Here is a 16,867-nt window from a genome sequence, read left to right on the forward strand (position 1 = left end):
ACTTTATATATTGGCTGACAACTTTAAGTCAATGTATTTTAGTAATTTCTTGCACTCCAATATTTGTTCTCCAACACAGCTCAGGTAATTGTGCTCAGTTAGCCTTGTTTGCTCAGAATCACATGCTTATTTATTTGTCACCAATTCTTAAGTGTATTAACAGTTTAAGTGTATTAACAAAGAAGTGAGGTATACTTGAACAGTATAAGTTATTCCTAACTATAATGTTCATTCATTTATGACAACTTATGAACTGAAGAATTAAAAACAAAAATAAATGCTCACCTGAATTAAAGGTTGCATTACTTTTCTGAACAGTAACTTCAGTGCCAGTATCACCTGTTTTGACCAAGCTGGTTTTGTCATCATTGTCACATAGCTTTTCTACAGACAACGAAGTGAGGTCCCTTTTCTTCCCTAGTTTTGCTTCTGTTGTTACTTTACCATGGTTGGTGTTCACAGTCACTTCATTTGCAGAAACTAAGGAAAGAGCCTGTGTCTTAGGCAGGGAAGTCCTTACTTCAGGTGAGTCACTTTCTAGAAGTACATTTGAATTTAACTGATAGTTTACATTCTTTACAGCTTCACTCTCTTTCGCTGCTTCTGAAATCGTACTGGAGAGTTCTGATGTGTTGTCCTCGTGCAAAACATCTTCTGCTTGCTCATCATCCCCACCTGCCTCTGGGGAAGGGCTCTCAGCAGTCTCTGTACTAATCTCCACACAAAGGGCCTCATCTACACTCATGAGGTTCACTGCATTTTCATCTGCTTCTGTGATTTCACTGTCTGCTGTGGCCTGAGATGCTGCTGATTCTGTCCTCACCCCACTCTCATGTGTCTCGTTCTTTCTCCCAATAATAAGCAAAGAATTCTCACTTTTTTCTGGGCCTGTAGTTGAAAGCATGCATTCAATCTGGTTAGCAGTATCAAAAATTTCTTCACTTTTGTCTTTCACTTCTGTGCTCTCAGCAGGAAGTTGATTTTCTTCAATGACTGTGAAGGTGAAGAGACTATCACATTCTTCCATTGTGCTCAGAGTGATCACTGCCCCCTCCTCCTTATCTTCTACATTTGAAGCAGTGTGTTGATCTTCACTGTCAGTTGCAACTCTTAGCACAGGAGCTCCACATTCTTCCACAATTATCACAGAACCTTTGTTTTTCCCATCTGCATTGAAAGCAGTTAGTCCAAACTGTTCATCTACAGTTGCAGTGGTCTCCACTACCCTACATTCCTCTGATGCATTTGGAGAGAGAACGGCACCTTCATCTCCTGCTACGATGAGCTGACTTTCAGCTTGTGGTGCCGCACTGATCAAGACTATCTCACATTCTTCTGTCATGCTTGTAGTGATCATAGCAGCTTCATATCTTCCTTCTGTTTCTGAAGCAGTGAGTTTGTTTTCATCTTGCACAGCTACACTAGACATAGGAGCTTCAAAACATTCTGCTGAACTTGTAGAGATCATTAATGTTTCATTCTTTGACTCCGTGTCTGAGATGTGTTGAATCACCTCTTCTGTGACTTCACTTGACATTAGGATTACTTGTTCTTCCACAACACTTGTGGAGATCATGGCACACTCATCCTTTTCCTCCTTCCCACTAGCAGTTGGGTGACTTCCATCATCACCATTATCATCTCCTCCTGTGCTGGATTCACTAGGCATGGGAACCTCATACACCTCCATATCTACAGAAACCATGGTATTCTCATTTATTTCTTCTGTTTTCACTGAGGGGATCTGACAATCATATTCAATAGCTGCACTTGACATAGGAGCCTCAAATTCCTCCACAATACTGGTGGAAATCATAGCACACTCATCTTTCTCCGGCTTACTGCTGGAAGTATTCACACACTCTTTAAACTCTGCAGCTGTGCTGGGCATAGGCACTGTGTCTTCAGAGTCTATTAAGATCATAGAGTTTTCCCCACTTTCATTTACTCTTGCAACAGCAAGTGGACCCTCTTCAGCATCTGTGGCTGAATGTAAAGGAGCATCTTCCACTGTGCTGGTAGAGATTACATCACCTTTTACCTTTACTTCTCTGTCAGCAGGAGTAAGAGAAGCCTCATCCTTTGGAACTGCACTACTTATAGAGGTATCAAGTCCTCTGCTGTCAAAGGAAGTCATGGCATTCTCATGTTTATCTTCAGCACCAAACTGTGTCTTATCTTGCATGGCCATAGCACTAGTCATGGGACCCTCACATTCCCCAGCATCTGAGGGAAGCAAAGTACCTTCATGCTTTCCTGTCTGTGCAGCTAAGGCACCCTCATCTGCAGCACTTGCACTGGTCACACTGCTTTCAACAATGCCTTTATCACTTCTGCCGTCTGTGCCACAATTAGCTTCTTTCTCTGCGCTTGTCATGCTGTCGACAGTAAGCTTATTTGTATCTGTGCCAGCCACTCCTGACTCAGCTTCCATTTGTTCAGCAACTATGCAGATAATGGAACTTTCACCTTCTTCTGCACTGATACAAATCAGTGCACTTTCACTTTCCACTCCTGTACAAGTAGAAGCATGCTCATTTTCTTCATTTCCTCTTCCTGTACTGCTCACGATGTCCTCACCTTCTTCATCCTCTTCTTTTGAGCCTGTACTAGTCACAAAACCTTCATCATCACACAGACCTACACTGACTGTAGTGATACTGGTTTCTTCCTTTGCCCTTGTACTGTCCATTAGACTTTCACACTTTTCAGTTTCTAAACAAACTACAAATCCCTCATTGCTGTCTTCTATCCCTGTGCAGACTGCTGAAATTTCAGCATCATCTTCTGGGGTTATGCCTGTGCTGGTCACTGCACTTTCACCATTTACAATATCCTCAGATTTGTCACCGCTAGTTCCAGCTGTGGCACTGTTGTCTGTGACCACTGCAACACATGCACCAGTTACGGTACTTTCTCCTTGGGTATCTGTACCAGTCACAGAGCACACAATGAAGTTATGACCTCTTTCTTCTGCACCTGTGCAAGTCACAGTACTTTCATGTTCTTTTACTTGGCCAGCTGTAACATTGCCCCTAAATTCACCTGAATTATCACCACTGGTTGACCCTTCACCTGTTTCTGTCCCTGCACTAGTTACAGCTCCATCGCTCTCCATTTCACCTAAGCAGGACACAGAGCTTTCCAATTTGCCTGTATCTACACAAGTTGAGGTCTTTGGCTTTTCTTCAGAGCCCGCACTAGTCACAGCATCATCTTTTTCTTCTGTCCCAGCACTATTTACACTGTCTTCGATTTCCACTCCACTTGGGTTCACTAAATCCTTACCACCTTCTTCTGCATCAACCATGGTACAGTCACCATTTGCTTCTCCTTCTGTACTTGTTAGGAAACTTTCACTTTCTGCTAATCCTTCAGTGACAACACTGCCACCACCTTCTTCGGCTGCTGCAACAGTACAGTCACCAACATCTGCTCCTGTGACAGAACTGCAGTCCTCACTACGTTTTACCCATATCCCTGTTGTGAAACCTTCATCAGCTTCTATGCTTGTGCAGATTACTGTCACCTCACCTTCTTCTGAGCAAGTGGTTGTAGCATCACTGTCCTTTCCAGAATGTGATGTACCCTCAGCTCCTTCTCCTCCTGTACTAGTTGCCATTGCAGTGCTCTCAGTGATCTTTTCTGTGCTAGTTCCTATTGCACTGGCAGGAGTTTTTTGTAGGCTGCTATACAACAAACTAAGCTTACTACTTCCTGCACTGGTACCTACAGCACTGCTTTCATTTTTGTCCATGCCAACCACATTAGTCCCTTCTTGACCATTGGCTAAAACAGAGCCTTTGAAACTTTCCTCAGGAACTCCTTCAGGCACTAAAACGGAGGAAGACTGGATCATATTATCAGTGTCATGCACCTTATTCTTTTCCACACTATCCATTATTGTGCTTCTTTCTCCCTTTGTGGAAGGATCTATATTCAAGCACTCTCTTCCTTTTCTTCTTGTAAGTTCTTTTGTTGCTCCATGATCTTCAGTTTTGCCAGACATCAAGTTTCCCTCTTTTCTTTTTAACTTCCTTTTTTGAGAGCCATCTGACTTTGCTGCTTCATTGTAATCTTCTCGCCTACACACCCCAGCTGTACTGTCTTCCCTTGCCTGCTCATCAGGCCGGGACACCTCATTCACTTTTCCCGTACTGTTTGCCACGATGCTATTATCACCATCTTTCATGACAGAGCTTGGCACTGCACGATCTTGTTCCATGTATACAACCTGTGCTATATCATTCTTCATAAGGAAAGCATCTTCCAATAAGGAAGTCCCCTCTGAATTGTGGCATTCTTTAGACACGGTACCTAAAGAATCTGTAGAATCTGACGTATCCATATCTATGGATTTTGCATCAGCAGCATCTTCTCTTGAAGAATTAATTGCTAAAGGAACATCATCTGAATTAGAATTTATCACAGTTTTTAAATTCTTTGGTCTTCTGCTATCTTTTGAAGCCTGATCCTTACTGGATGCATTCTTTAAGATTCTACCACTTGTTTCATACACAGTACTTGTTTTGTAAGCCCCTTGTTTACTGGGACCTTGAGCCATGGAAGCTTTTTTGGACAAAGAGTCTAAGGCACCAACTTGTTTATTAGAAGTATCTTGTTCAACAGTTTTTTCAGCTGCAGGCAGAAACTGTGATTCACAAGCTACAGGATCTGCCAAGCTGTGTTTTAACTCCTTATTTGAAATAGAACGAGATACTTTTTGTTTTACTGCACACTTGGCATCTGTAGCATGGAGAGAGTTTTGAATGTTTTTTCCATCAATATTAGATGCTTCCTGTGCTTTTGTTTTTTTCAAATCAAGTTCAATCAGTTCTTCCTCATGACCAGCATGCAAGTCATCATTATTCATAGTTGCCTTTTGAGAGGCTGGAACCTGGCTGCTTTCAGTTGTGCTAACCGATTGCTTTCCCTCCTTAAGTAAATCTTGGTTTGATATACTGCCTTTCCTATTTTCACAGGAGACTTTCTTGCTTTGCTTTTTATCCACTGCCATTGTGACATTAGATAATCTTTCATGCCCACTATCCATTTCTTTAGTATCTTTATCTTCCACTTTGATGCTCTCTTCCTTCTTCTTTATTTCCTTGTTGCTGTGCTTTAAGTTTCTGCTTTTATGACCTTCAGCAGAGAACCTTCTTTCTAGTTTGGAATTACTTAAGTCTTTATCACCTCTGTATTTCTCTTTTACAGCCCCTTTTTCTCCAGAATGTAACTTAACTCTGTGACTAAAGTCTTTTTGTGATCCCTGAGTTGACTGTGGGCCACTTGCAAGCTGAAACTCAGCACCACTCTCCTCTAAACCTTTATCTTCATTCCTGGATTTCTGCTGTTTATCTGAATCATTGTCTTCCATGCTCTTATCTTTGTCTAGCTTCTGTCCAGTGTCTTGTTTTGTTAATTCTTGTAATTCTGTTTCAGATGCTTTGAACTGTTTACTATGACTCTTTGACTTGGACTTTAACAAAATCTTGTCTTCTGCAAGGCTCTTAGATCTTCGTCTGTCTTTATGAACACCATCTTCAAGTTTTACATTACTATCAGAGTTAGTTGATTCTATTTCACGTTTATCCTCTGAGTAGCTTTCACTCCTTCTGTGTGATGCTGAACCAGGTTGTTTTGAGGCACTTATGGAATCCTTCTGTGGCTTAGAATCACTCAAGGACCTTTTGGTCTTGCATTCTGCTCTTGGTTTGTCTGTTGAGAGATGTCTGTCTTTTTTGTTTTCCTTCCGCAGCAATTCTTCAGCTTTTAAGGTTGATTCAGAAGGGTTTTTTCCATCTTTCCCTGTTACTGACACTTTCCGCTCACTTCGGTGTTTGCTTTTTCTTTCACTTTTGTCATCTGAGGAAACCTTTATTTGTTGATTATGTTTCTGGCCACCATCCTCTCCTTTCAAACTTCGCTCAAATGAATGAAGTTCAACATCTTCACCTGACTTGTGAATACCATCTCCTTTATATTTGTGCTTTAAAGGAAGTTTATCTTCTAAAGCAGTTCTGTCCTTTTCATTTTTATCTCTGTAAGACTTGGCTTCTTTTTTGGCAGAATTTCTCATATGTTGAATTTCTGTGTCAGTATCTTTTTTGGGATGTTTTTCATTCTTAGATATGGATTTCTGCTTCTGCAGTTCTTCAGTATTGACTTCTGCTTTATCCAGTTGTTTTTTTGGATCCCTTGTTTCACTGTCCTGCTGAGCTCCATCAGCATGAAGAGAAGTGGAAGTTTTTCTTTTATGTTCTTTTTCTGCTTTAGAATCACTTTTGCTTTCCTCAGCCAAATGCCCCCATTCCGAAAGTCTTCTAAGTTGTTTACAGACTTCATTTTTTCCATGATTGTGCTTCAATTCTTTGGAAGAATTTTTTTCAGAGGTCTACAAAAGAGATTTTTAAAGAATATATATAAGTACACATTACACAGTTCCCTCACTAATGTGCCTGAACAGAACTGACAAGCACAAATTTTTGAAAAAAAAACCTTAATACACTAGGGAATACACTTAATATTGTAATAAAAATTCATTATAGCCAGGAAATGAAAATTACCATTTTTCTTTCAGCTATCTGCTATAGTGGAAAAATTGAAAGCAGAAGAAGTTATCCTTAAGCTGTCTGAACTTTATTATTTTTTCTTCATAAGGTAATTTTTCTAAAATGACTTTAAAAGGTTTTTGAATAGACAATCACAATTTCAAGTACTCTGTAGGCTACCTTAAATAGCTATTATGCTGTCTGGTAAAACAAAACTGTAACTAAAAATCTGAAACTGAACAACACATTAAAACTTAAAGATACATGTAGACTTCTACTTGAACTTCGACATCACCTTTTTTAGTTTAAACAATTTTATTTATAAAATTCTCACCATAAAAATTTTCTTTCCTTTTGTGGTGGAGCACAGTCAGTTTTCCTTTCACTTTCCAGTGAGAAGTTAAAACAGACCAAGCTCAAGTCTTTGCATATAAAAGACACTGCTCTTTTTAAAAACCCAGCATGCTTCACAGATTAGGGCTCAAACTGCATCTCAGATTCTACTACAACATGCATCAGCACTGAATACACAGACCACATTTCAGTGGCTATTGCAATTCAGAAAACATTACTACAGTGATGTCAGATCACTAATACAACTGAAGGAACGGGCAGGGAAAAACTTATCAGTGAGAACGAATGCAACTATATGCAGTTTGGCGTGGACATATGAAAGAGTACCATCAGAATTAAAGGGAAGATTGGAAGATTTATACCTAGGAGACACATACCTCATTTGTCTTTTGTATTTCTTTAGAATCTTCTTCAGATGGCTCATTTTTCTTTCTGCAGCTATCTTCAGCATGCCTGAAACAGGTATTTGGACAATTTAACAAAGAACAATTGGTACCAGCCTAACACTGCTTTGCAAACTTTCTGCATTCAAAGCTGAATGCAAGAGAAATGCCCACTAAAAATACAGAAACAGAGCATGATCATTAAACTTCTGACTAATCCACCCAGGCTTTTTTCTCTTATAAAATTATATATATCAGCTTCAAAAATACCCTGAATACCAGTGCTTTTAAGCAGTATTAGAAGGACATTAGTACTGTTGTTGTCCTAATATGGGTAAAAGTCCTCCTTGCCCCATATCTACCTATATGTAGACAGTTTTGTACAAAGGTATGTATCTACATGAAATATCTACCTAAAGATGAAGCCAACTTGACTTGCCTATTAGACTCACAAACATGTAAGAGCTCTCCATTCTCATGTCTTTATTACCATTCTGTGAAAAACCACAAAGACAGCTACTGAGCTGCAATATATTTAATCAGTTGTAATTTTTCTGCTAGAATTTCATGCTTATTAGCAACAATATTATGCAAATATTTAAAGAAAAAAAACTGTTTAAATGGATAAGGCTAAGTAGAAAGTAGAAAAGAACCTTTCCAATCTGCAAAAATGAATGTTCAAAACATTAAGTCCTTTTGAGCAAATACGTAAATACCTTGAATCTCTTTTTCTTTTTCTGCTCAGGGCCACTTTTTTTTCCAAAAATTTCTGTTCTTTAAGCACATCCTTAATGCTGGTACCAGCTGTTTTTGACTCTAGACTTTTTGATGAAGGTTCTTCTAATTGCAAGCCACTTTTTCCTAAAATAATACACAAATGGTGAAACACATACACATCATTATATTAGAGTTTCAGCTATAAACATGACAGAAAGCAGTACAGAGAGTACTAAGGCATAGCAGAGAATAGCAGTTAGGTGTTAATTAAGCTTAAGTAGTGCAATGGATATATGAAAAAGTGAAGAAGAAATTCTGTATTAATTCTTTGAATTATAGTTTTTTCTGTTACATCACTGTTGAGATGTTGGGTTATTAAGGGACGGAAATGACAATAGCCCTATATGACCACTATTCAAAACTGAATGTTTTATTCTACGGAGGGTAAGCGAGAGCAGGGTGGTGTGGGCCACTCACAGCTTTTCCTCTCATACCTTTAACATTCTGATTTCCAGTTTTTAGGGATTTTGTCTTTTCTGCAGCCTTCTGTTTACGTTTTTCTTCAAGTCTCTCTCTGTTAATTCGTCTTCTGAGGAGTCTCTCCTCTTTTTCTTTGGCCTAGAGATACAAAACCAAGGTAAACGATTTATCATTAGGTTAAAGAGCATTCTTTGACTACAAATATAAGTCCAAACCCCCCAGAAAACAGAACACTGTAGCTTACGGAAAACTAAAACATAAATACACCTTAGAAATCATATAAAAGTTAATGGAATCCTCTAATATTTTTGTGAAGGTAAATTAGCTGAGTTCCAGAATTTCCTTGCTGCTCAACACTGCAGACTGAAGCTATGCAACCTTCTCAAAGAATGTATTTTTTCTCTGTATGTACATACAATATATACATATTTATTATAGGTATAAATATATGCATCTGGCCAACAGAGAAATCTAAAAGAACTGCTGCTCCTTCTTCTGTCTGCTGGCCCTTCTGCCACAGAACAGAGTGCACATGCTTAAATCTGTTTCCATTCTCAGCGACTGCAGACTTGCTACAAACTACTGATTTCATGGTCAGCAAGGACTACATTTGTAAAGTGCTGGGGTAATGAAGTAGCCTGCAGTACTCTACACAAGCCTGATCTACCAAAAAAATGTGCTGAAGGCAGGCTGCAGGTAGATATGCTACTTTTTTCATCCATATTGTTGCAGTATTTTGCGGGGGGGGGGGGGGGGGGGAAGGAGATAGAAAACTATCATTGCTTTCACTGCCAGAAGCCTTCTAACTATAACCAGATTGTGCCATATTGACAGAAACCTGAATAAAGGGCAGCTGTAGTATAAGGATTAAAAGAAAAATCCCTGAGGGAGAAGAAACTGAAGACTCCCCCTTGCACAAACCATCACCAAACCAGCAGTGGAATTTCTGCTTTAAAAAGTTGTGGGGCAGGGACGTGAGCAGTAGCACAGGGGCACTCACAATGGACTGCCGGCGCTGCTCCACGGTTCGCTCATCGTCAGAGTCACTGAAGTACTTGGAGTAGAGGAACGGCTTGCGCACGTACGTGTGGCGCACGGGCTTGGCTCTCCCATCGCTCAGCTCCTGCGGCTTCGTCTTACTTTGGCTGCTTTTCTCCTCTTCATCTAAACAAAGGTTGGTCAGGGTAGAGTATATTGATAAATCAGGCCAGTGCTTTCAGCATAACTTTTGAGAAGGCAAAACTACTCAAAACGTATCAACCGTTATTTACTCTAAAACCATGAACAGTCAAATTAAATTCTTTTAGTATCAAAATATCACCAGATTATGAAAAAAATCGAAGTGCATTGATGTGTTTGTGTATATCATTCAGCCAAAAAATTGCACAACACAAGCCCATTAATAAACCAGGACACAACAACTGGGCTTACCCCTCTTGCCTCTAATCCCACTGCCCCTTTGCACATAGTATTTAGTAGCTAGCTATGCATGAGAAGTCAATATAATTTCTGCTATGTATTAAATTCTAGCTCTCCCCACACCAAAAATACCAGTACAGTATTTCAGCACATAAAAACTAGCTGGCCTACTGAAATACATACAAAAAACACACTGTTGGTTACACACATCTAAGTATTAATCAAATAAAAATAAATAAATATATTCCAGTTTTATCAGTATTACTAGATATAGTGCAATACTGTACAAATTATTTGTATTCATCAAATGTACTTAAGGCTTGCCTTCATTTCATAAATATTTAGTCATAACTAACACAATCTGTCATGTTTCAAAGTAAGACCAAAGCCAGAGAATACACAAGTGATTCAGTGCTTCTAAATTAGATTTTTAGAATATAAGCTAGAAGCAGAAAAGGTAAGCTGTGAGCATACTTGAGAGAACTCATTCAGGTACTAAGGCATTCTGCATTATAAGGTGGAAAGTTTTATTAACTACAGAAATGAAAAAGTCTGTACTACACAGGGAGAACACAAAAAGGCAACACAATCAGTGAAACGACTTGGTGTTTCTGAACTTTTAAAACTAGATCCATTCCTGTTCTTTCTACTGTGGCAAAGCTCCTGAACCCTAAAGCTCTAAACCCAATATGTCAGCTACAAAGTTAGCTACAACCACAAAGCACTCCAGGTGTTACTCCAAGTTCATGGCAGATGGGAGAGGAAGAAAGCCCACAGAACAGTGACATTCACTATTAAGTGCTTTTGTCACCTATGTAATACTGTAGCATAAAAAAGATTTACAATGTTTACAATATACTATATTATATGAATAAAAATATTAAAAAAGTAAACCCACTACTCATCTTTTGCACATGCACAAATATCACCCAGTTCACATTCAAAGCCTCTCCCATAGGTAGGTACAATATCGCAAACCCTCACATTTACAACATGGTGCACTCAACAAAAGCATTACATACTCCTTATTGCCAGTTAACAATGTAATTATATTACCACCTGATGTGATCTCCCCCTCTTCAGTACTGTCAGAAATTACAGGCTCCTCTTCGCTCTCCTCTTCAAAGGAAGAAAGGTCACTGGTGTGGACAGAGCTGACCGTGATGTCACTGAGTACATCCACATCTGAATCTATTAACATGTTTTCTTGCAAAGGAAAAAGTAAAAACAAAGGGCTGTAAGGCAGCACACTGAGTCTGTTAAACTTTTCCTACCAAAACATCAATTCTGTCACAGAAAACAAAACTATGCTAAGAATTAGAAATAAGAAAACAAAATGTTTATTCAAAACAAAAATCACTGAGGCAGAACTATAAACTTTAAATGAGGACTGAAATTGTTGAGAGAACTTGCCAAATTAAGATGACCAATCACATAGCTGAGAAATCAAAGGTCATCTGACTCCTAATTCAGCTACCTCAGTTAAGAGAGGGATCAAATCCAATTGTCATTAGCAGACCACTTTGCCAGAACTAGCAGAAAACTTACATTCCAAATATAGATTCAACTCCTGAATTAACTTAAAAACCTCACTCCTTATCCCTATTTTGAGGAAGAGCATTGCCCATACCATACCTTCTTTAGTGCTTTCAGTTGTTTTGTGTTTATTGCTATTTTTTTCTGGAACTAAGTGTTTCACTGGTTCCGACTCTTTTGCTTGCTTTTCTTCTTTTGACTTTGTAGTATCATCACTTTTCTTTGAATGATCAGATTTCTTGTCAAGCTTTTCCTTCTTTTCTTTTCTTCTTTCACTTTTTTCACTGCTCTCTGATTTCCTGTCAGATTTATCCAATAATTTACTCTTCACATCTTCACTTTCCTGTGGAATATCTTTACTTGTAAATGTATTAGCATCCTTTGCTGAATTTTTTGTTTCTTCACTTTGGCAGGGAAGCTCATTTAAATCTTCACACTTTGCAAGTGTTTCAGCCCCTTCTCCAGAAAGGTCACAAATTGCTTTGTCTGGCAAGTCCTCTGCATTTCTCTCTTTATCAGTACTACCATCCACACTCTGCTGAGATGAGAGTTTTTTTGCAACTTTGTCATTGTTCTTGGGATTGGAGGTCTCTGTGGAAGCCCTGGCAGCACTTGCTTCTTGATTAAGAGAAGTTATTGTTTCCAAAATGGACATTGCATCACTAGCTACATTAGCACTTGAAGTTGTAGCAGTGACACCTTGAATAGTAAGAAAGAAAAGAATTTTACTTCACCGTTGTTTCCGTAATTCTGTTCTGATAGAGGGTTAAACACGTGAAAAGAAACAGAATAAGCACTCTCTACAAAATACATATACCTAACTAAAATATTTGACTAATTCTGCTTGAGAGATTTTGGCTAAAAAAAAAATAACTGAACAAAAATCTCCAAGATGTTGCATTCCTGCAGCAAACACCATACAATTACTAGAGACCCATTTTGCTCTGTGACACACCACAGTTCCTGAGCTCTGCCTAGAGAAAGGGAGGATTGTCAATGGGAGGGACATCTGAGCACAGCCCTTGTTCAACTTCACCAACATCCCAAGTAGGATGATAACTGTGGCTAAAATACTACATATATCATATATATTCTATGAATACACATGTATATACACTGCAAGAGAAAGGCAGTAGCTCACACCTCTAATATCTCCATAAATGTAATGGAAAATTGACTCAGCATATGGACTATATAACAACAGGATTATCAGAAATACCTTAGCACTCTTCTATCATTTTAGAACCAGCTCTGAACTTGGACAACTAGACTAGTACTACCTACTGCAGTTGACTTGTTAACCCATTTTAAAGGAAGGGGGCTTCACAGGAAAAAGGCGTGGATTTAAATAAAGGTTACAAATAGATGGATGGCTGCAGAGCCTCTCAGAACAGGAAAGAATAGACAATTATCTGCAGGAGTGTTCAGAAATTAATACAGGTAATATGAGGACCTTAGCCATCCAAATTCCATGACACACAGCAACTGCACAGTTAACTACCTCTTAAAGAATTCTCTTTACTGACAGACAAAAAAGTTGCATCATTCTTCTCTTACAGTCTAGGTCTTATCTGATTCTCTAATACTGAGACCAACTCTTCTCCCCACAATAAACTGATCCCACAATCTCAAGCAGAAGTGAAAGAGTGACACGGTCATAACAGCGTGACATCTCTTGTGCTTTCTACCTCTACACATAGAGTAAGAGACAAGTGTTCTGGCATGCTGCCTGGATCTTAGCTTGCTAATACTGATACTAACAACGTTATGGCAACAGAAAACCTAGTCAATGATTCTGCACTCCCAAATCCCATTCTTTTGTTAACAGACTACTCAGAAATAGCAGAATACCTTGTACTGTAACAGAAGCATCTGCTTTCTCCTCACTTGGAGACGCACTGGGGCCTGCCTCCTCTTTGTGATTCAATGTGGCTAAAAATTCATGGACAGCTTTTTCCACCTGAGGTCTGAATGTGTGGTTGATCTTTGGGTCCACAACCTGAGAAATAATTCTGTCAATTCCCGATTCCAACATTCCAGACCTGGAACAAAGTTACATAAATTAGTACGAAAAATTAGTTTTTAATAACATATTAATGAAATATGATCATTTAGATGTGCTCCAATGAAGCACTAATGTTTTCTGAGCATTCTCACAGCTATGCATTTAGCCTGTGCCTTACTCGTAAGAAAAAACGTAAGGAAAAAACAATCCAAGCACACGGAACTAATCCAACAAGCAGCCTGTTCCTATATGATTAGTGGTCACACTTAAAAGTGCTATCTAACTGCAAAAAAACATTTTTTGGAAAAAATTTAGAAGAAACCTTGTATCACCAATTACCATAGCAAAAAAGAGATTTATTATAGATGGCATGAGGCATAAATAACTACTAAACTACTGGTTTTTTTTAAACTACCCTAAGTTACTCTCTGCCCAGTATAAGGTGGCAAGTTCTGCAGCTGTACAGAACACATTTAATCTTCAGTAAAATAAAACAGAAAAGAAAACCCACAGCTATAAAGCTTATCTCTTTATAGCCCTTGTAGTCTTCTGTTGGACACATGCTACCTCTTGTTGGCATTTCTTCTTTAACAACAAAGAACAGTTGCTCTCCTCCCTACAAACCAAACAGGCCTCAGTACAAGTTACCAATGGTACCGTCACAGCACAAGTGATTAGGTTTGTCCCCAAATCCAGGGTTTGACCCAATTTAATGGCCAAACTCATGGTACCTTGAAAAAATTTCTTAATGTCTCTTGTGAGTCTAAAATTTGAGAAGAAAGACTGGAGGAACCTTCGTGAAATAATGTAATACAGGTTGAACTGTCTGACATACTTTTAACATAACACCAGTTCTTAAAACCTCTTCTATGTCCAGCCAGATTTAAATCCATTTTTCCATGTCATGACCTTAGCTTTATACTTTGCAGAGTTTAGTCTGTGGAATGTTTCTCCTTAGCTCTAAAAATTATAACTGCAATTTTATTAACATCTCCCTTAAAAGAAAAAGCAAAGGTAGCCTTTAGCTAGGGTTACATCTCAAGTCAAAATCGAGGTCCCCTCCCTGCATAAGCTTGGATCAGATCAGAGAACATCTGCAGTCTCATTCTGACTAATACTGATGGAGAGTTACTACCCCCAGTAGTAACTTTTTAAACACTGAGAGTGGAAAACAACCCAACTTCTTCAGAAGTGTCTCTGAAGAAAGCAACCCACCTTACATTGACCCAGACCCTCTGTCACCTATCACAGCACACGGGCATGTTCAGAGAAATCCCAGAGCTGTAACTTACTTGAGAACCTGCTGTCTAATGTTATTTCTCAGCTGGTTCTTGTTGAGATGAGGGCTCCAGGTATGAGTTGCCAAGTGGTTGGAAACAAAGTTGTCAACGCGCTGTCTCAAATTCTGGTAGGCAGGCTAGAAAGCAACAGCAGAGATGTTGAACAGGGAGCATCATGAAAGCGGCTGGTTATCCTCCCGGAGGCCAGGCTGGTACAGCGGGAGCCCCGGTCGGACCCCCGGTGCTGTGCGGGCGCAGCCGCTGCCCTGCGGATTCAGCGCGTTAAACGCTGTCCGGCCGGAGCCCGCGCGAACCGGCTGTGTGAGACCGTGTGTGCCCGGCCGGCCAGCCGCGCTCCCCGCGCAACACGGGGCTCCGGCTCTCCCCCGGCCGCGAGCGGAGCCGGAGCCCCACGCGGGCCCAGCGGCCGCTCCGCCCCGCCGAGCGCGCTGTCCCGGACCGGGCCCGTCCCCGACCGGCCACAGCCCGGGGCGCTGGGACCCCCCCGAGCCTCCGGTCCCGCCCGCCCGCACCTTGGTGTCCACGTCGGCCAAGCAGTCGCGGCGGAACTGGTCGAAGAGCCCCTGGCTCTTGAGGTGGTTAACGATCATGGAGACCAGCTCGGGCTCGGCCGCGCCGCCCCCCGCGCCGGCCCCGGCCCCCGGCAGCGGCGGCGGCTGCTGAGGGGGCGGCGGCGGGGGCGGCGGGGGCTGGGGGTTGGTGGCCATGGGGGCGGCGGGGCGGCGGCTGCTGCCGGCGGTGCCGGCCGGGCCCCGGGACGGGGCTGCTCAGCGAGCAGCGGCGGCGCTGACCCCGGAAGCGGAAGGGGACGGCGGGAGGAAGCGGCGCGGGGGGAGGCGGAGGCGCCGCCGCCGAGAGCGGCGCCATCGGCGCGGGACGAGCACTGGCGGGGCCGCGCGCAGCCGCCGCGGGCCCTGCACAGGGGCGGAGGGGGCGGAGCCGCTCGCGGCCCCCGGGCCGGTGCGACCCCGACCCGCCGGGCTGAGGGGGGAGAGGAGCGGCCGCGGCGCCGCTCGGCCTCCTCCCCCCGCGCCCACGGCCCCCCGCGTGGCGCGGCCGCCGCTGGGCGCTGCGAGCACCGCGGGCGCGCCCCTCTCCCCGGCCGCCCCTCGCCGCTGCCGCACTCCCGGTGGCGAGCCCCGGCCCCGCCCTGCGGCCCGCCCCTTCCTGCGCCCGCCGCCATCACCGTGCGGGCGGCGCCGCGCGCTTCCTCCCTCAGGGGCGGGGCGGGGCCGGCGCGGGGCGGGGCGGGGCCGCGCGGGGTCACCGGCGGCGGGGCGGGACCATCGGGACCATCGGGACCATCGGGACCATCGGGACCATCGGGACCATCGGGACCATCGGGACCATCGGGACCATCGGGACCATCGGGACCATCGGGACCATCGGGACCGGGTCCGGGTGCCGCTTGGGACGACTGCGGGCTGTTCCGGGGCACTGGGGGTGTAGCAGGCACTGCCTCCGCTCCCGCCCCGTCCGGCCTCAGGAGCCGCTGTCGCCGCACCCCTGGAGAAGGCGGCTGGAAGATGATGCTTAAAATACTTGAATTGAAATTTGCCACCTTTACACATCAGTGTATTCTGACGTGCTCTTGTGAAAGAAATGTTTTCAACCCATTTCTTGTTTCCTGGTTACCTTCTTAGCAGTTGTTTTTCATGTGACGGTGTTACGGTGACAACTGTCCAATGTGCTGAGGCAAGGAATATTAGATAAATTATTAGATATTAGATATGTTTTCTAATATCTAATACTAGATATTAGAAAACATTTTTCACTTTTCATATTTTTCATGTTTTGGGTGGTCAGGCGTTGCCGTGGGTTGCCCAGCAAGGTGGTGGAGCCGCCGTCCCTGGAATTGTTTGAGGCATCTGGACCTGGTGCTGTGTGACACAATTTAACCTGTAGCCTCTGCTATATGTGTCTACCGACCGGTTATAACTAAAGTTGCTTTTGCATTCTCTTTTAGGATAGTCTAACTTTTAATATTTTGGCATATATTTAATATATAAAGTCTCAGTAAGTTTCATCATGTCTTCTAAGTAAAGTAGACAGCATATGTAGTTCCAGATGCAGTTCCTAAACTTCAAGCAATATTTAAATTGCTGAGAAAATACTTAGATA

At 42.2% G+C, this 16,867-nt stretch overlaps 1 protein-coding gene across 2 annotated transcripts in view; it reads right to left on the reverse strand.

Annotated features, from left to right (window-relative positions):
• Positions 1-15,453, reverse strand: part of BOD1L1 (biorientation of chromosomes in cell division 1 like 1) — a 36,228-nt gene extending 20,775 nt beyond the window's left edge. For both annotated transcript variants that reach the window (XM_058023990.1, XM_058023989.1), the window contains exons 1-10: positions 15,259-15,453; positions 14,738-14,862; positions 13,292-13,482; positions 11,540-12,139; positions 10,964-11,110; positions 9,486-9,649; positions 8,500-8,623; positions 8,005-8,149; positions 7,283-7,358; positions 286-6,394 (exon numbers count right to left, since the gene is read on the reverse strand). In XM_058023990.1, coding sequence (XP_057879973.1) covers positions 286-6,394; positions 7,283-7,358; positions 8,005-8,149; positions 8,500-8,623; positions 9,486-9,649; positions 10,964-11,110; positions 11,540-12,139; positions 13,292-13,482; positions 14,738-14,862; positions 15,259-15,453 — 7,876 coding nt within the window. The remainder of the gene's footprint in view (positions 1-285; positions 6,395-7,282; positions 7,359-8,004; positions 8,150-8,499; positions 8,624-9,485; positions 9,650-10,963; positions 11,111-11,539; positions 12,140-13,291; positions 13,483-14,737; positions 14,863-15,258) is intronic.
• Between the last annotated feature and the right edge of the window lie 1,414 nt (positions 15,454-16,867).

The sequence above is a fragment of the Melospiza georgiana genome, chromosome 5 (assembly GCF_028018845.1).
Source record: "Melospiza georgiana isolate bMelGeo1 chromosome 5, bMelGeo1.pri, whole genome shotgun sequence".
Taxonomy (NCBI): Eukaryota; Metazoa; Chordata; class Aves; order Passeriformes; family Passerellidae; genus Melospiza; species Melospiza georgiana.